The sequence below is a fragment of the Moschus berezovskii genome, chromosome 9 (assembly GCF_049115385.1).
Source record: "Moschus berezovskii isolate FMDL1 chromosome 9, NW_MosBer_1.0, whole genome shotgun sequence".
In the NCBI taxonomy this organism is placed as follows: Eukaryota; Metazoa; Chordata; class Mammalia; order Artiodactyla; family Moschidae; genus Moschus; species Moschus berezovskii.
This window is the reverse complement of record NC_142468.1, coordinates 61362086-61386072: the sequence shown is the minus strand read 5'-3', so window position 1 is coordinate 61386072 and position 23987 is coordinate 61362086. Positions and strand designations below refer to the sequence as shown.

At 36.2% G+C, this 23987-nt stretch overlaps 1 protein-coding gene across 1 annotated transcript in view; it reads right to left on the bottom strand.

The window, feature by feature from the left end:
• The window catches only part of SOS2 (SOS Ras/Rho guanine nucleotide exchange factor 2), a 103277-nt gene that overhangs the window by 22732 nt on the left and 56558 nt on the right, over positions 1-23987 (bottom strand). Inside the window, exons 9-16 of the mRNA XM_055436064.2 lie at positions 16548-16675; positions 15403-16058; positions 14923-15004; positions 13158-13280; positions 10935-11038; positions 7128-7350; positions 2037-2156; positions 1745-1907 (exon numbers count right to left, since the gene is read on the bottom strand). Coding sequence (XP_055292039.1) covers positions 1745-1907; positions 2037-2156; positions 7128-7350; positions 10935-11038; positions 13158-13280; positions 14923-15004; positions 15403-16058; positions 16548-16675 — 1599 coding nt within the window. The remainder of the gene's footprint in view (positions 1-1744; positions 1908-2036; positions 2157-7127; positions 7351-10934; positions 11039-13157; positions 13281-14922; positions 15005-15402; positions 16059-16547; positions 16676-23987) is intronic.

Below are 23987 nucleotides of genomic sequence, written 5' to 3'. Positions count from 1 at the left end.
CCTGGTGGCTCAGAGGTTAAAGCATCTGCCTCCAATGCGGGAGACCGGGGTTCGATCCCTGGGTTGGGAAGATCCCCTGGAGAAGCAAACGGTAACCCACTCCAGTATTCTTGCCTGGAGAATCCCATGGACGGAGAAGCCTGGTAGGCTACAGTCCATGGGGTCGCAAAGAGTCGGACACGACTGAGCGACAGAACAGAACAGAACAGATAATTATAAGAAACAATATGGATGATTTTTAGGAAAATAATATTGAGTGAAAAAAGTCTTGGAAGAATTATATTCACATATAATTAAGAAACAAGAAAAATAAAACAAAGTTTACCGCTACAGATAGTAAAACTATAGAAAAAAGCAAAAGAATGATAAGCACAAGATTTAGCACAGTAGTTGGTTCTGAAGGGACAAAGGAGATGGAATTGGGATAGGTTTTTAAACTGGATGCGAGGTAAACAGGCTTTTTTTGTATTTTTATTCCTTATACCATATACCTATTTTAAGAAATATTGTTGAACATTTAATATTTTAAGAAACTAAAGCTTAACCTCTCAAAATGAATATATTTCTTCAGAGTTTACAAAATGAGAAGTGAAGTTATTAGTCTCTTAGATTAATATTTAGCAATATTAACATCTTTAATATATAATACGTCCATACAAATCAATAACATGAAAACACTCAAATAGAAAAACACATACATGAAAGCAGTTTAACCCTACTTTCTAGTAACACTGGAAAAGTTCACATTCTCAAAGGCAAATATATTTACATGGCTGAGTCTCTAAATTTTCTATACTTTCTATATCTTCCAAATTTTTAATGATAAAAATGAAAACATACACCATGTTTACACAATTATTTTTTATAATTAAAAAAACATTTAAGTTTTAGAAAGCATTCTCTCCATGTTACTCTTTGACTATATACTGCTAAGTCACTTCAGTCGTGTCCGACTCTGTGCGACCCCATAGACGGAAGCCCACCAGGCTCCCCCGTCCCTGGGATTCTCCAGGCAAGAACACCGGAGTGGGTTGCCATTTCCTTCTCCAATGTGTGAAAGTGGAAAGTGAAAAGTGAAAGTGAAGTCGCTCAGTCGTGTCCGACCCTTAGCGACCCCACGGACTGCAGCCTACCAGGCTCCTCCATCCATGGGATTTTCTAGGCAATAGTACTGGAGTGGCTTGCCATTGCCTTCTCGGTGATTAAAGTAATTTGTGTATTTATATTTAAAATATGTTAGTCATTTATTTGAAACTATCAGTCGATGTACTACTGAAAAAATACATTTGGAACTTCATACATTTGAAAGTAAAAGTGTTAGTCGCTCAGTTGAGACCAGCTGGTTGTGACCCCACGCGCTGTAGCCCACTAGGCTCCTGTGTCTGTGGAATTGTCCAGGTAAGAATACTGGAATGGGTAGCCATTCCCTTCTCCAGGAGATCTTCTAGACCCAGGGATTGAACCTGGGTCTCCTGCATTGCAGACAGAATACTTACCATTGGAACCACTAGGGAAGCATTTAGGTAAGCATATTAAACAGTCACAAAACACATATTCTTTGATGAATTCTAGGCTTACTATAAGCATATACTGATGTATTTTCTAATATTGTGATACTGTGCTTCAGGAGTAAGATAGATTATTTATAAAGGATTTACTCAAAAAAGATTGGTGGTAGAAGTAATCTCCTTCACATTAATTTTATCTCCTTTCAAAAGATAAACTATTTAAGCCTAAAACTTACCTCAAAGGTATGATCTAGTCTATAGACTGATACTGAATTTACTGCACTGACGATTTCCAATACACCATTGAAATTATTCAAATCTTGAAAAACTTGCAGAATTTCTATAATTCTACTCAGTATTGCCACTCGTTCCTCAAAATTTTCTGCCTCCACAATGCATCTAACCAAAAAAAAAAAATCATGGCTTAGAAAGCAAGAAGCAAGTGCCTTGTTTCATACAGAAAAGATATACATTTTCAGCTATAGAAATATATTAAGAAGTAACAATACAAAGTAAGTAAAAACTTACTTTTCAAACCAGAGGGTGAGATTTGTGGTGTGGCGAATCATTTTTAATAAATTTGGAGAATTTATTTCTTTATCTTCTTTGGTCCATACACTCCCTACAAGTTCAGAAGGTTGAACTTTCCTGTGGAACCAAAAATCCATGCACTTAATCTACAAGGGATCAGTATCAAAATTATTTAAAGGCTTCCAAAAGTTTAATAAGAAAAGAGATAACTAGTTTAAAAGATAAGTGAACAAACATACAAGGAGATAATTTACAGAGGAACAGAACTGAATAGCTATGGACATTAAAGAATATTTTAACTCTTAGAGAAAAGAACATTAAACCACAATGAAATCCCACTTTATTGCTATCACATTAAAAGAAGTTTAACACCAAATGGATAAATATGTGGAAAAAAGAGAACTCCCCATCACTGATGTGCAAGTAAAAATAGATATAACCACTTTTCAAAAAATTTCACAATATTTCATAACACTGAAGATATACATACTAGATCATCCAGCATTTCTAAGAACGTTCAGTCAAGCAAAATTTGCAAGAGTGAAAAATCCCAAACAACCTAAATTCTCATCATCGAGAGAATGGATAAACTGTGGAGTATTCATACAATGCAATATAATACAGTAATTAAAATAAGCAGACTGGAGCGATACTCAGCAACTTGAACAAATGCCAAAAACGATTTAAGTAAAAAAACAAGTTACAGAATTATACACAGGTAGAAACAGACCTAAAATGTGTAAAATAATGCTACGTGTTGTTTATGAATGGTTGTATGTGTATAAATTATAAAGACACACATAGGAATAGTAAATTTCAAATATAAGATAGCAATTATCCTTTGGGAGAAAGAAGAGGAATGGGATTGGAGAGAATTACACAAAGGGTTTCACTTTTATTTGTAATGCTTTTGTTGTTGATGAGCCCTTACTGTATTATCGGCTATATTTTTTAAATAAAAAACAATCAGTTGGAAAAGCAGATAAAATCACTGTATACAGTGATTCAGGATTATATGATTTTTAAAATATTGACCAATGGCATTGTCATCACTGTCCTATAGGCCTGGCTATTATAATAATAAAAAAGTTCTGTAGATTTGAGTACAAAAGGATACTCTGAACAGTCTTGGAAATAAATTTTCTTAATTGGTTCTATTATTTCACCACAAATTTAGTTTACAGAGTGTCAATATTTTACATATGGTATCTTTCTTCCATAATACACATATCACTTAACAAAGGAATTTCTATGTTTTGAAAGTAGGTCCACAAAGAGCTCAGTGCTTTTTCATTCCTGATGTCCATTCATGTAACACTGTAAGGAAAAATTTAATTTTATACTATTTGCTTTGTTATCTAAGTAATAAGTCTCTTCATTCCCACCTATCACAAATCCCACACTAAAGGAACAACTTAAGTGCCCATGAACCTAGAGGGTATTCAGTTCAGTTCAGTCGCTTAGTCGTGTCCGACTCTTTGCGACCCCATGAACCACAGCACGCCAGGCCTCCCTGTCCATCACCAACTCCCGGAGTACACTCAAACTCAGGTCCATCGAGTTGATGATGCCATCCAGCCATCTCATTCTCTGTTGTCCCCGTCTCCTCCTACCCCCAATCCCTCCTAGCATCAGACTCTTTTCCAGCGAGTCAACTCGTCGCATGAGGTGGCCAAAGTATTGGAGTTTCAGCTTTAGCATAAATCCTTCAAATAAACACCCAGGATTGATCTCCTTTAGAATGGACTGGTTGGATCTCCTTGCAGTCCAAGGGACTCTCAAGAGTCTTCTCCAGCACCATAGTTCAAAACCATTAATTCTTCAGCGATCAGCTTTCTTCACAGTCCAACTCTCACATCCATACATGACCACGGGAAAAACCATAGCCTTGACTAGACGGACCTTGGGTGGCAAAGTAATGTCTCTGCTTTTTAATATGCTATCTAGGCTGGTCATAACTTTCCTTCCAAGGAGTAAGCGTCTTTTAATTTCATGGCTGCAATCAGCATACGCAGTGATTTTGGAGCCCAAAATAATAAAGTCTGACACTGTTTCCCCATCTATTTCCCATGAAGTGATGGGACCAGATGCCATGATCTTCGTTTTCTGAATGTTGAGCTGCAAGCCAACCTTTTCACTCTCCTCTTTCACTTTCATCAAGAGGCCTTTGAGTTCCTCTTCACTTTCTGCCATAAGGGTGGTGTCATCTGCATATCTGAGGTTATTGATATTTCTCCCGGAAATCTTGATTCCAGCTTGTGCTTCTTCCAGCCCAGGGTTCCTCATGATGTACTCTGCATATAAGTTAAATAAGCAGGGTGACAATATACAACCTTGACGTACTCCTTTTCCTATTTGGAACCAGTCTGTTGTTCCATGTCCAGTTCTAACTGTTGCTTCCTGACCTGCATACAGGTTTCTCAAGAGGCAGGTCAGGTGGTCTGGTATTCCCATCTCTTTGAGAATTTTCCACAGTTTATTGTGATCCACACAGTCAAAGGCTTTGGCATAGTCAATGAAGCAGAAATAGATGTTTTTCTGGAACTCTCTTGCTTTCTCCATGATCCAGCGGATGTTGGCAATTTGATCTCTGGTGCCTCTGCCTTTTCTAAAACCTGCTTGAACATCTGGAAGTTCACGATTCACATACTGCTGAAGCCTGGCTTGGAGAATTTTGAGCATGACTTTACTAGCGTGTGAGATGAGTGCAATTGTACAGTAGTTTGAGCATTCTTTGGCATTGCCTTTCTTTGGGATTGGAATGAAGACTGACCTTTTCCAGTCCTGTGGCCCTTGCTGAGTTTTCCAAATTTGCTGGCATATTGAGTGCAGCACTTTCACAGCATCATCTTTCAGGATTTGAAATAGCTCAATTGGAATTCTATCACCTCCACTAGCTTTGTTCGTAGTGATGCTCTCTAAGGCCCACTTGACTTCACATTCCAAGATGTCTGGCTCCAGGTGAGTGATCACGCCATCGTGATTATCTTGGTCATGAAGATCTTTTTTGTATAGCTCTTCTGTGTATTCTTGCCACCTCTTCTTAATATCTTCTGCTTCTGTTAGGTCCATACCATTTCTGTCCTTTATCGAGCCCATCTTTGCATGAAATGTTCCCTTGGAATCTCTAATTTTCTTGAAAAGATCTCTTGTTTTTCCTATTCTGTTGTTTTCCTCTATTTCTTTGCATTGATCGCTGAGGAAGGCTTTCTTATCTCTCTTTGCTATTCTTTGGAACTCTACATTCAGATGCTTATATCTTTCCTTTTCTCCTTTGCTTTTCGCTTCTTTTCTTTTCATTATGCGACATGAAATAAGTCAAGCAAAGTAAGAAAAACACTGTTATCACATATATATGGAATCTAAAAAAACCAACAAATGAAGATAACAGACTCATAGATACAGAGAACAAACTAGAGGTTATAGGTAAGGAAGAAGAAGCGGGGAGGAGCAACTGGGGTAGGTAATTAAGATGTAACAAAGTACCATGAAGAAAACAAACAAGCTGCAAAGATATATTGTATAGTACAGGGAATATGGCCAATATTTTATAATAACTTTAAACAGCCACAAAAATATTGAGTCACTATAATGTACATGTGAAACTAATAAAATACTATGTATCAATTATAATTTCAATTTAAAAAACTTTTTTCCTTAAAAAAATCCTATAATACAATCAAAAACCACTTGAACTCCAAATTATTTAAAATATATCATGACACTCTGAATCAGATGGTAACAACCTCTGATGTATGTGCTAAATTCTGAACAGCACAACCAGGGCACATCAGAAACCCAGTTCTAAAGGGCAAGTTTTATATCTGGTGTCTTTCTAAACTCTCCACTAACATTAAACTTTATATATTCTTGCTTTTCCCTGTGTAATCTCAGTTTAAAAAAACAACGGCTGCTAATTAGGATAATTTCTTAAGGATGTTTGTATTTCAAAAGCAGCTCCTGAACGCAGAAATGTTTTTGATATAACCATAGTGGTATGGGTTAGTGGGTGGTGATTACCTACAAGGCCTATACTCTTTTTTTTGCAAGACCTCTACTCTTCACAGGAACCTGGGATGTAAATGAAAGAAGAAAGTTTATATTATGAGGGAGGAGAAGACAGAAAGAAGCTAATGCACTGGGAAAAGATAGGGGTTTAAAAAAAAACAAACCTGACGGACAAAGTTGATAAAGCAAGTCGAAAAGAGAGAATGAGATACATGAGTTAGTAATTTTGGAATAAAACTTGAAGTAAATAATATGACAAAGGGAAGTGTCTGATTTGGAGTAGAGAGTGACCCTGGAAATGCCATAGCCATGATACTAAAAAGTTAGGTTGTAAATGGGTGATGTGTGTGGATACAGTATGATGGGAGGAACTGCTTTATATAAAAAGACAAACGATGGGATACAAATAAAAATAGTCAAGCATATTTCTAGCGATCCTTATAAACAAAAGAAAATGATTTACAAGTTTTAAGTATGATTCATCATCTACTTCAAAAATCCTTAAAGTCAATACTAATTTCAAATAGCTAAAGTATTTGAGACTCCTTAAAAGAAGTGAAGAAATCTTTATTCCACTAAGAATTGTTATTCATTTGCCTTGCAAAGCTAACCCAGTCAAGTCCCAAGTCAAAATTTTTGTTACAGAGTATTTGAAAAAAAAAAGAAGAAAGTTTCTCTCACTCAATAGTCTGTGGACTGAGCTGCCCAGAGCCTACCATCTACACTGACTATCTTTTTAAACTGAACCAAGTTAAACTAAAGCAATACAAGAAAGCATCAGGAATAGGAGCTGGGTGACATTCTAAAGTGCCTGCTTATTCTATTGCATTAGTCTTCTCTTTGCCACTTCTTTTGGGAAGGATTGCTAGTACCTAATCTAGGCCTAAAGAGCAATAATTTATATAAGACTTTCACTTGCAGAACAGATTATAATTAAAAAATTGCTATGAACTTTCTTCCTAGCCCATAAGAATAGAAGAGGTATTTTTAAGTATACATGAATAATTTTCAGAAAGTTCTGAAAATAGAAATGTTCAACGTTCTTGAAAACACAGCAGCAAATTAATGTTAATTGTCTACCTGTAGAGATCAGATTCCAAAAGGGTCAGCTGACGTGCAATTTCTATTGGATGAAGTGTCATGAGATCAAATGTTTCAAACTGTCCTGGTCTGCTGATATGCCATTCAATTGGTGGAGGCGGACTTTCAAAGGTAATATTATGGCTTATACCATTTGCCTGAGCTTGTTTTTTCCTTTTGATGATCTTAGCAATTGACTCTACCCATTTCTTCATAGCTTTCCCTAGAAAAAGAATACAAACAAAAAAAGCCCTTTACTTGACAAACATTAACTGTAAATGTTCATATAATCTGTAACTTTCATTTACTTTCAACAATTATCAACTCACGGCCACTGTTTTATCTAATATCACTCATGTCCTCCCTCTACTCCATATATTATTTCAAAGCAAATCGAAGATATAATATAATTTCATTCATATTTCAGTATGTATCTGAAAGTTAAGACTTTAAAAAAAACACAATACCATTATCACATATAAAAATGACAATATCTTCTTCAGTTCAGTTCAGTTCAGTCGCTCAGTCGTGTCCAACTCTTTGCGACCCCATGAATCACAGCACGCCAGGCCTCCCTGTCCATCACCAACCCCTGGAGTTCACTCAAACTCATGTCCATCGAGTCGGTGATGCCATCCATCCATCTCATTCTCTGTCATCCCCGTCTCCTCCTACCCCCAATCCCTCCCAGCATCAGACTCTTTTCCAGTGAGTCAACTCGTCGCATGAGGTGGTCTTCTTAGTAGCATCAAATATTTAGTTAGTATTCACATTTCCCTGATTGTCTCTGGGAACCAACTGTCTTTCTACAGTTGGTTTGTAGGAAACAGGATCCAAACAAGATGTACACACTGCACTGAGTGAGTATGTCTCAAGACTCCATTAATCAACAGGTTCCTCTCTTATCTCTCATTTCTTCAGACAATTTATTTGTTGAAATTCAATCACTTGTGGTGTGTCCCAAGTCTAAATTTTGCCAATTCAATCTCTGTGGTGTATTCAGCTCTATTTCTCTGTCTCTGTATTTTCTGTACGTCAACATATACAGATTGATCTGATCCAGGACAAACTTTAAACACGCATACTTGCAAGAATATTTCTGACAGGAGGCATAAAATGTCTTTTACTGTGAGTTTGAGAAATGGTAATATTCTAATTTTGTCATTCCTTCTTCACTTATTAGTTGCAATGCTTCTACAAAACCTTTCCCTCTTATGACCCAGCAACTACCACTTCTAGACATACACCCTGAGGAAACCAAAAGTGAAAAAGACACATGCACCCCAATGTTCACTGCAGCACTCTACAACAGCTAGACATGAAAGCATCCTAAATGTCCGTCAACAGATGACTGGATAAAGCAGCTACGGTACATATATACAGTGGAATACTACTCAGCCATAAAAATGAACTAATTTGAGTCAGTTCTAATGAGGTGGAGGAACCTAGAGCCTATTATATAGAGTGAAGTAAGTCAGAAAGAGAAAAATAAATATTGTGTATTAATGCACATATATGGAATCTATAAAGGGAGTAATGATCAACCTATTCGCAGGGCAGCAGTGGAGACACAGAGACAAGACTTACGGACAAGGGCAGCAGGGGAGTGGAAGGAGAGGGTGAGATGAATGGAGATAGTAGCATAGAAGCATATACACTAACATATGTAAAATAGGTAGCCAATGGAAATTTGCTGTATGACTCAGGGAACCCGAACTGGGGCTCTGCAGTAACCTAGAGGGGTGGGATGGGGAGGGAGATGGGAAGGTTAAAGAGGGAGGGGGCATATGTACACCTATGGTTAATTAATGTTGATGTATGACAGAGATCAAGCCAATACTATAATGCAATCATCAATCAATTAAAAACAAATAAATATAATCATAAAAAATAATCTTCCAAAAAAAAAACTTTCCCTCATCAACTACTGAATTATCTTGAGGAATAACTTTTATTGGAAAGGCCTTTAAACAAAACCATTTAATTGTTTTATTCTAATATGTGTATTTTAGAAGCTTCTTATAGCAAATAAAATCTAGTGTCTTCATTAAGAACATTAAATTAAAAATCAACTTAGTACTATAAAGCACACATGATAAAAATGTGTTTTAAACATCTCAAAATTCCTGGGGAAGGAACAAGATGGCAGAGGAATAGGACGGTGAGACCACTCTCTCCCCCACAAATTCATCAAAAGAACATTTGAATGCGGAATAAAGTCCATAAACATCTCAAAATTGAAACAAAGGAATCACATTCTCTATTTTAAGTAAAATTCACCTTAAAGTAGGAGATGAAAGAAGCTATATTTAATTTACAATATTCCAATATTTTAAATTAATGCCTTATACTATCAGGGAAAACATGAATTTTCTGGATTCAACAGCATATATCTGATATGTTGCATATTTTGGTACATACATTTGTTTGATGCTCACTGCCTAGTTTCATTTTATGGACTGTGCTCTGCAACTTCAGGTAGGAAACCCCTATCTTTCAGGTGTCAAAATATACCAAAAACTTTTCCAGGGGAAATAGATATTATTTAAGAAGCTGTTGGCTTGAAGCTCAACATTCAGAAAACTCAGATCATGGCATCTGGTCCCATCACTTCATGGGAAATAGATGGGGAAATAGTGGAAACAGTCAGACTTTATATTTTTGGGCTCCAAAATGACTGTGGATGCTGACTGCAGCCATGAAATTAAAAGACGCTTACTCCCTGCAAGGAAAGTTATGACCAAGCTGGATAGCACATTATAAAGCAGAGACATTACTTTGCCAACAAAGGTCCGTCTAGTCAAGGCTATGGTTTTTCCAGTGGTCATGTATGGATCTGAGAGTTGGACTATGAAGAAGGCTGATCGCCGAAGAACTGATGCTTTTGAACTGTGGTGCTGGAGAAGACTAGTGAGAGTCCCTTGGACTGCAAGGAGATCCAACCAGTCCATTTTAAAGGAGATCAGTCCTGGGTGTTCACTGGAAGGACTGATGCTGAAGCTGAAACTCCAATACTTTGGCCACCTCATGTGAAGAGCTGACTCACTAGAAAAGACTGATGCTGGGAGGGATTGGGGGCGGGAGGAGAAGGAGACGACAAAGAATGATATGGCTGAACGGCATCACCGACTCGATGGACATGAGTTTGAGTGAACTCCGGGAGTTGGTGATGGACAGGGAGGCCTGGCGTGCTGTGATTCATGGGGTCGCAAAGAGTCGGACACGACTGAGCGACTGAACTGAACCGAAGAAGCTGTTAGGGCTTCCCTCATGGCTCAGTTGGTAAAGAATATATATGCCTGCAATGCATGAGACCTGGCTTTGATTTCTGGGTTGGGAAGATCCCCTGGAGAAGGAAATGGTAACCCACTCCAGTACTCTTGCCTGGAGAATCCCATGGATAGAGGAGTCTTGCAGGCTAGTCCATGGGGTCGCAAGAGTTGGACACGACAGGTGTTAACCATTCAAAACTGAAGAATAAGATAAAGGAAAACAGGTAAAATTACACAAATATTTAATTAGTTAAAGGAGTGGCAGCCATGAGATGAGATAAAGTTTTAAATTTACTAAAGAGGACTTTTGACTTCTTTAAAAAAAAGATCCTCCTAAAAACCTTTAACACTTCAGGTGGTTCTAAACATATGTGAGAGCCTTAAAGTCTATAAAAATTATTCCAAATCTTACTTCTACTTTTTTAAAATGAAAAAATAGTTTAGCTTCTTAAATTGACAGTCACATAAATTAAAAAAAAAAACACCAAAACCTCATAAGCAACAGAAGAGTCAATCAAATCTTTAAATAATATACCTCTTACACTTGAAATGAAGGATTCTAGTCTTTCAAGCAGCTCCAAGTCTCTTTCAAAGTCATAAAAATGGTGTTCAACCCAGTGCCGAAACACATTTAAGATCCTGACAAAATGAAAAGAAACACATTTTAGTAAAACCCAAGCATTCAATTATACTTCTTTCACTTCTCTAATGCCATGGTGATACTTTTATACACTAGGGCCAATATAAAACCCAAGAGTTTCTAACTTTATAAGCATGGAAAAGTACTTTTTCTTTTTTCATATGGAGAAAACTTATTCTCTATAATTACAAAAGCTACTTTTAAGTTCTTCAACTGTAAAAGGATTTATTTGAAAGATCTAAAATTTGAAAACCAACTAAGATTTAGTGTATTTGGTTCTAAATGCAAGTGCTATCATCAAATTATCTGTATTTATAGGTAGGCTCACATTGTTTTATTTCAAAAGACAAAAGTATTTCTGACAGAGCTATTTTGTTTTATGCTGCTGCTGCTTAGTCGCTTCAGTCGTGTCCAACTCTGTGCAGCCCTATGGACTGCACCCTGCCAGGCTCCTCTGTCCATGGGATTCTCTAGACAAGAGTACTGGAGTGAGTTGCCATGCTCTCCTCCAGGAGATCTTCCCAACCCAGGGATCGAACCCAAGTCTCTTACATCTACCTGCACTGGCAGGCGGGTTCTTTACCACTAAGCACCACCTGGGAAGCCCATTTTGTTTTACAGTACCTCAAAAATAATTACTTACACCTTGCAAATAGAGACGTAAACAATCGACACAAATATAACATTCCATTCTCTATCACAAAGATACAGTTAGTATATATTAATTTCATTAGCATTTTTCCTTCATTATTTCCATGAATGACTATTTCTAGGTTATCTTCCCACCTATACCCTCCACAACCACCCACTAATTATCAGGCAATAGTTTTTTCCCCAGACTAAGAAAATACTCTAAATTTCTAATGCTATCTGTAATAAAACAACCTTAAGAGCCTGGTTAGCTCAGTGGCTTAAGGCATTATCTTCTTACACAAAGAATGACATACTAAAAGTTTTGGCTAAGAGATATATAGTTGGAAGCATCATCATTCCTCTAAAACTGCATTTATTTGTGGCAATTATTATTGAAAATAAACATTTAATACACTCTGTTTTAAAATTTCAGTTTACTGGTTAACATTAATCAAGGAACCTTAACATTTACAGGAGAAATATTTAATAATATATAACTAATAAGATATCTCAGTTTTTCCATGGAAAAGGTTAGGTAAAAGTTTTGATTTTTACTTGCACTATAAATAGCCTAATCAAAGGAGCTTTCAATTTTCAGTGCTCATTGAACACTGAAACAAACAAACAAGCACTGGCTTAGGTAGTTTGAACCCTGTCCTGTCACTCTTTATATGACCTATCTCAAATTACTTTATTCTGTTAACTTTCAATTTTCTTCTAAACAAAGTGAAAATAGTAACTGTGAGGACAAAATAAAAAAGATAAAGCACTTAGGCACACAGAGTAACGTTAACAACTGGCAGATGCTATTACTGAATACATTTTTAGAAATTACTACATAGATAACCAACAAGGACCAACTGTATAGCACTGGGAACTATGCTCATTATCTTGTAATAACCTATAATGGAAAACAATCTAAAAAAGATAAAAAGTATATATAAAACTGAATCACTCTGCTGTACACCTGAAACACAAGATTATAAATCAACTATACTTCAATAAATTTTTAAGTCATGAAAAAAACAATTACTGAAATGACATTGTTTAGATAAGTAACATATATCGATATATCTTGTGGGGAAAGAGTGGGGAAAGAACTAGAACTTTCATAAATAATATAAACAGAAAAAAGTCCAGGATTACTAAACGATCACACTGAGACAAAAACGAAATCAAAAGGGTAGAGAGGACTGACAGTAGGCAAAATTCATATAAAATTAAAATATTTTTACTTATTAGGTACCCTAGCCTGTAAGCCATAACATATTGCCTGTGAAAGATATCTGATGCATATAACACAGTATATTTTAATAATTAAATTTCTTTAGGGAATTAGAGTAGCTTCACATAGGAAGAACATGAAAGTTTAACTGCTATACAATTAATAATAATAACCTACATCTGAATTAAGAGGCAAAAATTTTTGTGCTAACTATATACTGAAAATTGAATGACATAAAAAATACAATATTCAGGCCAAACCTAAGTTGTACTGGTTGGACGTATTCCTTGCGAAACCTTTTAAGGTCTGTACTGATGGGCTGCTCGCCTTTTTCTAACGCCAATTTATCTGCTTCAGTAGGTTCTGGCTCTGGAATTTCAAATCTAAGAAGAAAAGCAAAATGAGAGAAATTTTTTGTTGTTCATACAGAAATGAGGATTTCAAATACAGCAGGAAAGATACTTTAACTAATAAGCAAACTTCTTTCCTACCATTTACGTGAAAAGTAAAACTGACAAACTTCTCTTAAAGTACTACATACTACAAAAAACTGCCTTTTAGCTATATAGTACTGAATACTTATATTCTTACTTTTATCAAAAGTTTAATAACTAGCACTGACCAATGTAGAAAAGGTCAATGGAAAAGATCCAAGAAAACAATCAATAGAGTATGACCTCTTTAAAAACATAACAGAGATACCTTATCGAATCCTGTCTTTAATATTTATTTTATTAAAATGGAAGTAAATGTAAGTTTCCTTAAATAAATGAATATTAATCCAAAGGAAGTCCCACACTGAATTTTAAATAGTATTTAAAAAACATAACGAAGTGGATAAAAAAAATCAAAGTTAAAAAAAAAAACCTTCCCCAGCCATAGAAAATGTAGCTAAAATATAATAATGGGGCTTCCCTGGTGGCTCAGACAGTGGTGGATCAGCCTGCAATGCAGGAGGCCGGGGTTTGATCTCTGGGTCAGGAAGATACTCTGGAGAAGGTAATGGGAACCCACTCCAATATTCTTGCCTGGAGAATTCCATGGACAGAGGAGCCTGGTGGGCTGCAGTCCGTGGGGTCACAAAGAGTCGAACACAACTGAGTAACTAACACTTTCACACAAATAACAATCAATAAATAAGTATGTATATATATAATATATGTGCATTCCTTATTTTGAAGACGAAAAGGCAATGAAGTAAATCTTCATAGCACATTATACTGACAGTCTGGTATAGTTAGCTTCATGGAATAACATAAAGATAGAAGTCCAGATAAAAATCTGGTAAAGTTTTAAAATATAAAACAAAATTATGTTGAAGCCCAAATACTATAGTTTACCTATAAAGCATTTAAAGTACCACTAACATACTCAGTAAAAAAGAAAAAGTCAATTTAAAACTTAATTTTTAAAAATTACTCATTAAAGGAAATCTTAATTTTTTAGGTCTAATAATGATATTGTGATTATGCTTTTAATAAGAATACTTATCTTTTAGAAATACTAATGGAAATAATACAGACAAATATGTTGCAAAGGATTTACTTCAAAATAATCCTGGGACTAGGGTGTTCAAATCAGCAGGGAAGCAGATGAAATACAAGGAGATAATTATTGAAGATGGAGGATTGATAAATGGAGTTTATTAACAGAATATATTTTCTCTTGCATATGTTTTGAAATTTTTCACAATAAAAAGTTTGTTTTAAAAGTGAAAAGCTTCTTTCAAGGAAGTATTGTTTTATTGCATAGAAAACATTTCATTAAAATTCATATTTTTTATCCTATAAAAATGAGTCTTTCTGATCGCCACTATAAATTTTGCGAGGATCTGAAAAGATCTGTTATAAACAGGGATTTCAGTAAGTATGCTTCTTGAAAAGAATAATAATACTGTAAATTTAATGTTGAATAAATTATGTTCAAAAACTACCTGAGTATATACTAGGTACCTAGCACTTTGCAAAGTAAAAAAGTTAACTTTTTAAAAAATGCAAACATAAGTGAAATAAATATTTTTCTTACCGTTCAATCAGTAAGCTTAGTAATTCCTGTGGTTTACAAAATGAACGATATGTAGTAAGAAAAGTACGCACAAAATTGGGATCTGAAAAGGCAGAGCACAGAACAGGTTGCATATTCAATTTACTCAGTTTAATTAATTCAAAGCATATTTTGGAGGCCTTCCTTCTTCTTTATTTTCTGGTTCCTCCCACTGTTGCTTTTCCTGCCAATTGTGGTATCTCTTGATAAAGGACTGCTTCTTGATAAAGGGATGTTTTCATATTCAAGATTCATGAACATACAATTTTGATGAATATTTATAAATGAAGTTAACACTATACAGACATTTAATTAGGTATTTCTTCCTATTGATTCTGCAGTATTCCTTTTAAATTTTAGAGGCAGTCCATTTTCTTCCTAGGCCCGAAGTGTTTCTGAACAATCTTAAAAAGGTTTTGGATCCTCTGCCCTATATAACCACTTGTAAAGAGCTTCACATACCTGCATACATATGATATGTTAGCCTTTCAATTAATTTCACCACAGTTCCTCCTTTAATAATGGGGATTCCACTTCTACTCTGCAAGTTGTCTTCAAAAACAATGTTTTCTTCAGAGTCTTTTACCACAAAACGATACACTTCAGGACTTGGTAATCTTAATGGTTGTTCATTTTCTTCCTTCAATAATACTGAATCTAGCATTCGATCAAGAGTGCTACGATACTGAAGGGAAATAAGTGCTGCCATCCAATTATTTTTCTCTTCAGCAGATTTAGCAGCATATATTATGCTGTTTTCATCTTTGGATACTAATTCAAAAGCATGTTTGCACTCACAAGTATCTTCTTTATCACATATTTGTATTTTCCTCATGACAAATTTTTCTTTTAATCTGTATTCTGCACTACTGCATCCTGGAAGTCGTGACTGGCTGTGATTGGGTTTACAGCTAATCATTAAGCCATCAAAGAGAAAAATATGCCGTTCATGTTTAGCACCAATTCTTGTCAATGGGCCTTCCATAATAAATTCATTACAACACTGTCCAATATCTTTTCCTTCCCATCCATCTATGTTTTTCTGAATTTCATTCATCTTTTTAATAGCCAGGTGCTTGCTTCTTAATTGACGATTATAGAAAGGGCAAACAGGATCCCTAAAAAGCACAAAAAACAAGATAAATTTAGCTTACTCAACGGCTAAGCAGCCTTAATTGCCTGAAGTATAAACTTCTAAATCAAGTGACAAAAATATTAAATAACTAAACACTAAATTTTGCACACAGCATTTACTTTCTCTTAACTTTGCCATTAAAGAATACATGCTTCAATTTCATTATTCAGAAAGAGAAACAGTAGAGACCTGACATGATTCCTGAGGTCCTAAGAATTAAAATGAAAATATACTAAATTTCTTATATAAATGATATAAAAGCTATTAAATATATCTTTTAAAAGCTTTATTAAATATATCTTAACAATATGACAACACCAATTTTAAAAGGCTAAAGGGCAAAAGAAAGATGTAAAACAAAAACATAACTTTCAAGAATGCAACTATTACTGTAAGGAACACTTTAGAAAACCAGACATCAGATGTAAGGGAAATACTGCATAACCATTCATATTTTCAACAGTGGAATTACCCAGGTCGGCGTCTAGGTGAATACTGCTTGTAAATTCGGTCCATACTACCCTGAAGATTCATGAGAGCAGTAATAGCTTGGTTCAAACATTCTCTGTCTTCATGCTCTTCACTACATGTTTTCAATTGCTAAGAAAAACCACACAGAAAAATTAAACCTGCACTGTTCAATTCTTTCCCTTTCTCATACTTAGAGGAAGCAGCAACAAATATTATGAACTCTAAAAGAATTTTAGGTATACTTAATAAAAACAACTATAATTTTATATAATTAAGCATATCTCCTGATCCTTCAAAACAGCCCTCTTTCTATATATGCAAATACAATACAGATATAAAGTACTATAACCACTGCAATCATAAAAAACAAAAAGTAAATTTCCAGGTATTTAAATATAAAAATAGTTAAAATACGTAAAACATGAAGTTTACAAGTTACTTTTATTTGTAACTATGAATAGAGAAAAGATAAACACATCCTATTTCACATTCTCTAACGATTAAATTTTTAACTTTTAGAGATTTCTAAGAGCTTGTGTATTTTTGTTACACAATAAAATCAAGTATGCTAATTTTAGCAATTCAATCTTTCATAAACTTTTCTGCAAACAGCATCACAAAAAGATTCAACTGACATTTTTTACAACATAAAATTCAACTATTCTAGTAAACATGAAGAATCCATGAAAATTAATATCCTATCTTACTAATCCTTAGAAATGACATTTATAATAACAAATTACATTATTAATCTTAACAACTCTGGCTTTATTTCATTTAAACAAAAACTTCTCTTATAGCTCAGTCTCTAAATGGAAGAAAATTCACCTTATAATAAATAATTCAGACTGGATGATGCTTCAGTGCTTTGATAGAAAAACTCCAAGAGGAGCATTATACAGAGATTATGTAGATATAAATACACATTTATATGAGAATATGGAAAAATTAAAATCGCTTCAGAAAAATTGTTTCAAGTTTAAGTCTATTTCATGATCTTAAACTACCTCACTAGAAATTTTGTGATAAATTTTCCTTATACTCCAAGAACAATCTGAAAACCATTCAGCAATGGCTCTTCTTCCTCAGCAAGGAACTGAATGGATGCTGTTTAAGTACTGGGTCCATTACCTTTCACATATACATCTAGAAATTATTCTCTATATGGAGCACAGACCCATTAGACATTTTTCAAGATATATATAGAAGTCTTGCTATCAAAGATTTGCAATATAAATAATTTAAGTGACTATCATCATCTCCAGATTTAAGAAATAAATTGAAAAGATGAAGGGAAAAAGTTAAAAAAAAAAAAAACCCACAGGTTTAAAAAGTGATTAGCGCTCGATCACTCTGACTTCTAAAGATAAAAATTACTACCAAATCACTTCATTTTGCTGTTTGAAAGCTTCTTACAAAAAGATTCTTTTCAGCTCCACTCTAAAATATTTCCCTAATATAGACACTCCTTGGAAGGAAAGTTATGATCAACCTAGATAGCATATTAAAATGCAGAGACATTACTTTGCCAACCAAGGTCTGTCTAGTCAAGGTTATGGTTTTTCCCGTGGTCATGTATGGATGTGAGAGTTGGACTGTGAAGAAAGCTGATCGCCGAAGAATTGATGCTTTTGAACTGTGGTGCTGGAGAGACTCTTGAGAATCCCTTGGACTGCAAGGAGATCCAACCAGTCCATTCTAAAGGAGATCAACCCAGGGTGTTCATTGGAAGGACTGATGCGAAAGCTGAAACTCCAATACTTTGGCCACCTCATGCGACGAGTTGACTCACTGGAAAAGACTCTGATGCTGGGAGGGATTGGGGGCGGGAGGAGACGGGGACGACAGAGAATGATATGGCTGGATGGCATCACCGACTCGATGGACATAAGTTTGAGTGAACTCTGGGAGTTGGTGATGGACAGGAAGGCCTGGCGTGCTGTGATTCATGGGGTCGCAGAGAGTCGGACACGACTGAGCGACTGAACTGAACTGATAGACACTGATGATACAAAATGCTTAATTACAGGTTTTTTATTCTTACTGCTTCTGTTGGTCCAATTTCCAAATTATCACTAATAATGAGGTTCTACCAAAATGAGAACTGCTTTTCAATTTAGGGGTATGAGGATACTAAATTTCTACTGCAAATTTCATCTTAAGGTTGCTCAAACTCTTCCACGCAAGTGGCCTTATCATTTCTACATATCCATGAATAATTTCAGGCTATCAGAGAGAAATAAAACTTAAGGATGTTTAAAGCATAGGATTTCCCAGTGATATAAGTATACAAAACAATGGCTTTCTTTGGCATAAACACAGTCCAACAATTTGCTAAATTAAATAAACATTTCTTGAATTTTGGCAGCAAGATTCAATAAACATCAGATTAATGAAAACCCAAGCCAATTCTCTATAGATATTTGAGAGAATGTATTCTTACCACAATGCAGAAATTACCATACTGAATTACCTTGCATGTAAGTCACGCTCTTTCACATTGATAGTGTTTTCTACACATCTGTCTCTGCTTCTCTTTATCCACCTGGTGAATCTAGCCTCTACAATACAGTTCAAATGCCTCCTCCTTAGGAAGTTCTTTCCTTTCACCTCCCCCTTGAATTTTTTCCTTGAAATAACATCAAATTTGTAGAAAAGTTATAAAAATAATGTAAACAACTCTTGTTACTCGGAGTCACCAGTTTTTAACACTTACAAGAATCTGACTACATATGCCAGAGACCTGGGTTCGATCCCTGGGTGGGGAAGATCCCCTGGAGAAGATCATATAAACCCACTCCAGTATTCTTGCCTGGAGAATCCCATGGACAGAGGAGCCTGGCAGGCTACAGTTCATGGGGTCACAAAACAGTCAGACATGACTGAGCGACTAACACTACTACTACTACCACCACAAAGGCTACACCATTCTGTGTGTGAGTGTATGTGGCATTCTCCCCCTGAACTATCTGAGAGTAGTCTGATACAATTCTCTCAGTTCCTTGTTGAGGAAGGTGCTGTGCTTGCTGTGCTTGGTTGCTCAGTTGTATCTGACTCCTTGTGACCCCATGGACTGTAGCCTGCCAGGCTCCTCTGTCTATGGGGATTCTCCAGGCAAGAATACTGGAGTGAGAGGCCATGCCCTCCTCCAGGGGATCTTCCCAACCCAGGGATCAAACCCAGGTCTCCGGCCATTGCTAAATGGCTCTGAGATTGTTTCTGGAACATCAGGGAAACTCAAATACATCACAAACTATTCTCAAACAGTGTCATTCCCCTTATTACTTTGATATTTCAGCAGTGTGTCCTAGAACAAAAATTCTTTTACAGTATAGTGATAACTTCAGGAAACTTTTGTTTAATGTCCCAATCCTGTTCTTAGGGCAATCTCACCGACCCCCACCCCACCCCAATACAGGATCCAATCAGTATGTACTTAGTTGGCATGTTTCTATTATCTCTTTTAATCTGTAATAGTCCCTCATGATTTGTCTTTTATGGCTCCCTCAATTTAATAACACCAACATACCAGAACAGGAGGATAAATTCCAGCATACCCAACACTCACATACATTTTTCTAACTTTCCTAGACAGAGTTGGTAACTCCTGCCTCACTAGCCCATAGAATTACTTCTATTAGGCACTTCAGTTCAGTTCAGTTCAGTTGCTCAGTTGTGTCTGACTCTTTGCGACCTCATGAATCACAGCACGCCAGGCCTCCCTGTCCATCACCAACTCCAGGAGTTCACTCAAACTCACGTCCATCGAGTCGGTAATGCCATCCAGCCATCTCATCCTCTGTCGTCCCCTTCTCCTCCCGCCCCCAACCTTTCCCAGCATCAGAGTCTTTTCCAGTGAGTCAACTTGTCACATGAGGTGGCCAAAGTATTGCAGTTTCAGCTTTAGCATCAGTCCTTCCAATGAACACCCAGGATTGATCTCCTTTAGAATGGACTGGTTGGATCTCCTTGCAGTCCAGGGACTCTCAAGAGTCTTCTCCAGCACCACAGTTCAAAAGCATCAATTCTTCGGCAATCAGCTTTCTTCACAGTCGAACTCTCACACCCATACATGACCACGGGAAAAACCATAGCCTTGACTAGACGGACCTTGGTTGGCAAAGTAATGTCTCTGCTTTTTAACATACTATCTAGGTTGGTCATAACTTTCCTTCCAAGGAGTAAGCGTCTTTTAATTTCATGGCTGCAATCAGCATACGCAGTGATTTTGGAGCCCCAAAAAATAAAATCTGACACTGTTTCCACTGTTTTTCCATCTATTGCCCATGAAGTGATGGGACTAAATGCCATGATCTTTGTTTTCTGAATGTTGAGCTTCAAGCCAACCTTTTCACTCTCCTCTTTCACTTTCATCAAGAGGCTTTTAGTTCCTCTTCACTTTCTGCCATAAGGGTAGTGTCATCTGCATATCTGAGGTTATTGATATTTCTCCCGGCAATCTTTATTCCAGCGTGTGCTTCTTTCAGTCCAGCGTTCCTCATGATGTACTCTGCATATAAGTTAAATAAGCAAGGTGACCATATACAGCCTTGATGTACTCCTTTTCCTATTTGGAACCAGTCTGTTGTTCCATGTACAGTTCTGACTGTTGCTTCCTGACCTACATACAGGTTTCTCAAGAGGCAGGTCAGGTGGTCTGGTATTCCCATCTCTTTCAGAATTTTCCAGTTTATTGTGATCCACACAGTCAAAGGCTTTGGCATAGTCAATGAAGCAGAAATAGATGTTTTTCTGGAACTCTCTTGCTTTCTCCATGATCCAGAGGATGTTGGCAATTTGATCTCTGGTTCCTCTGCCTTTTCTAAAACCTGCTTGAACATCTGGAAGTTCACGGTTCACATATTGCTGAAGCTTGGCTTGGAGAATTTTGAGCAGGACTTTACTAGCGTGTGAGATGAGTGCAATTGTGCGGTAGTTTGAACATTCTTTAGCATTCTTTGGCATTGCCTTTCTTTGGGATTGGAATGAAGACTGACCTTTTCCAGTCCTGTGAGTTTTCCAAATTTGCTGGTATATTGAGTGCAGCACTTTCACAGCATCATCTTCCAAGATTTGAAATAGATCAACTGGAATTTCATCACCTCCACTAGCTTTGTTCGTAGTGATGTTTTCTAAGGCCCACTTGACTTCACATTCCAAGATGTCTGGCTCTAGGTCAGTGATCACGTTATCGTGACTATCTTGGTCATGAAGATCTTTTTTGTATAGTTCTTCTGTGTATTCTTGCCACCTCTTCTTAATATCTTCTGCTTCTGTTAGGTCCATACCATTTCTGTCCTTTATCGAGCCCATCTTTGCATGAAATGTTCCCTTGGAATCTCTAATTTTCTTGAAGAGATCTCGTTTTTCCTATTCTGTTGTTTTTCTCTATTTCTTTGCATTGATCTCTGAGGAAGGCTTTCTTATCTCTCCTTGCTATTCTTTGGAACTCTGCATTCAGATGCTTATATCTTTCCTTTTCTCCTTTGCTTTTCACTTCTCTTCTTTTCCCAGCTATTTGTAAGGCCTCCTCAGACAGCCATTTTGCTTTTTTGCATTTCTTTTCCATGGGGATGGTCTTGGTCCCTGTCTCCTGTACAATGTCACGAACCTCCGTCCAGAGTTCATCAGGCACTCTATCTATCAGATCTAGTCCCTTAAATCTCTTTCTCACTTCCACTGTATAATCATAAGGGATTTTTTTAGGTTGGTCAAAACTTTCCTTCTAAGGAGTAAGCGTCTTTTAATTTCATGGCACTTACTATATTGTAATTATTTGTCTGATATTTATCTTCCTTACTAAAACATGAACTCTTTAGTTAGGGGATATATTTTCTTTATTTTTAGTACAGTACCCACAAATGGTAGGTACTCAAGAAAGTAATGAGTGACTGTTGTATAAATACTTAGAATTTTTTTTAAGTGTTTAGACAACAACAATGAATACTTATTAAGCTTTTGATAAAAAGCATTCTGTGCTCTTTTATGCATTAGCTTATTTAACGCTTGTTCAGTTCAGTTCAGTCGCTCAGTCGTGTCCGACTCTTTGCAACCCCATGAATCACAGCACGCCAGGCCTCCCTGTCTGTCACCACCTCCTGGAGTTATCATTATACACATGTCACAGATGAAGAACCTGAGGCACCCAAGATGAATGGCAGAGTGCTATATTCAAACCAAGGAACTCAGATTCCAGGGTCCATCCTTTTGGCATGCCTCTCTCCAATGACACCAAACACAATTATGCAAAAAACTGAACTATGCCAAACTCTGGTGAATGAACTGAAAGGGAGTCCCCTTTATCTTAAAAATAAACTGGATAATTACACTGTTTAAGAAATAAAATGATGTATGCTTTGGGAAAGAGGTCAAAGAGAATAAAAGTGAAAGTGAAAGAAAGTGAAGTCACGCAGTCATGTTGGACTCTTTGCGACCCCATGGACTGTAGCCTATCAGGCTCCTCTGTCCATTGGATTTTCCAGGCAAGAATACTGAGTGGGCTGCCATTTCCTTCTCCCAAAGAGAATAAACTCTCTTGCAATTTTTTCTTAAACTAAGTAATAAAGGGGAAATAATCTTTCATTAATGTGTAGTACCTTATGAATTTGACTGAAGAATATATTCCTTGCTTACCTGATAAACACTATTTTCCTTAGTAGCATATATGTGTATCCTGCCTGAGATTTTATACTTTATGTAAGTTTTTTCTTAACTCTAAGACTTCACTGAAACTCTCGAATTTCTATAAACTGCTGTATCAACTTGATATGAATTCATTTATGTTCAACTCTTTATGACCCCATTGACTGTATGATTTTCCAGGAAAGAATACTGGAATGGGTTGCCATTTCCTCCTCCAGGGGATCTTCTGGACCCAAGGATCAAACCCACATCTCCTGCATTGGCAGGTGAATTCTTACCACCGAGCCATCTGGGAAACCTACCTATTACAGATATATGTGCCTAAGACAGGATAAATTATATTAAATTATGAATTTATCTCTAATTTATTATGCTGGGAGTTCAGTTTAGATGTGAAATAATATATGTGATCAATTCTCTTTTGGTAATAATAAACTCTCTAGATTTTCATAAAAACAGGATTTTAGAAATTTGGTGGGAAATTCAACTCAATAAAACCTGTTACTTCTCTTTATATGCTTTTTAAAAATGTGCATTATCTTCCTTCAGATATCTTTGAGTGATGTGTCAGTACTGAAAGAGTGAATATTACATAGTAAAATATTCTCACATATTTTTTTCAAGAGTCAGAACATTTCTTTGAATAGGCATTATCTCCACTTCTTGATGTTATAAATACAGTTACAGAAACACACAGGAATGCTTTTTTGTCACTTTCTCTGTAGGTGACAAAGTAACTGTTAAGGGAATCCAGATGAAGGGAGCATACTATTTTTGTAACTTTTCCCCTATATTTTTC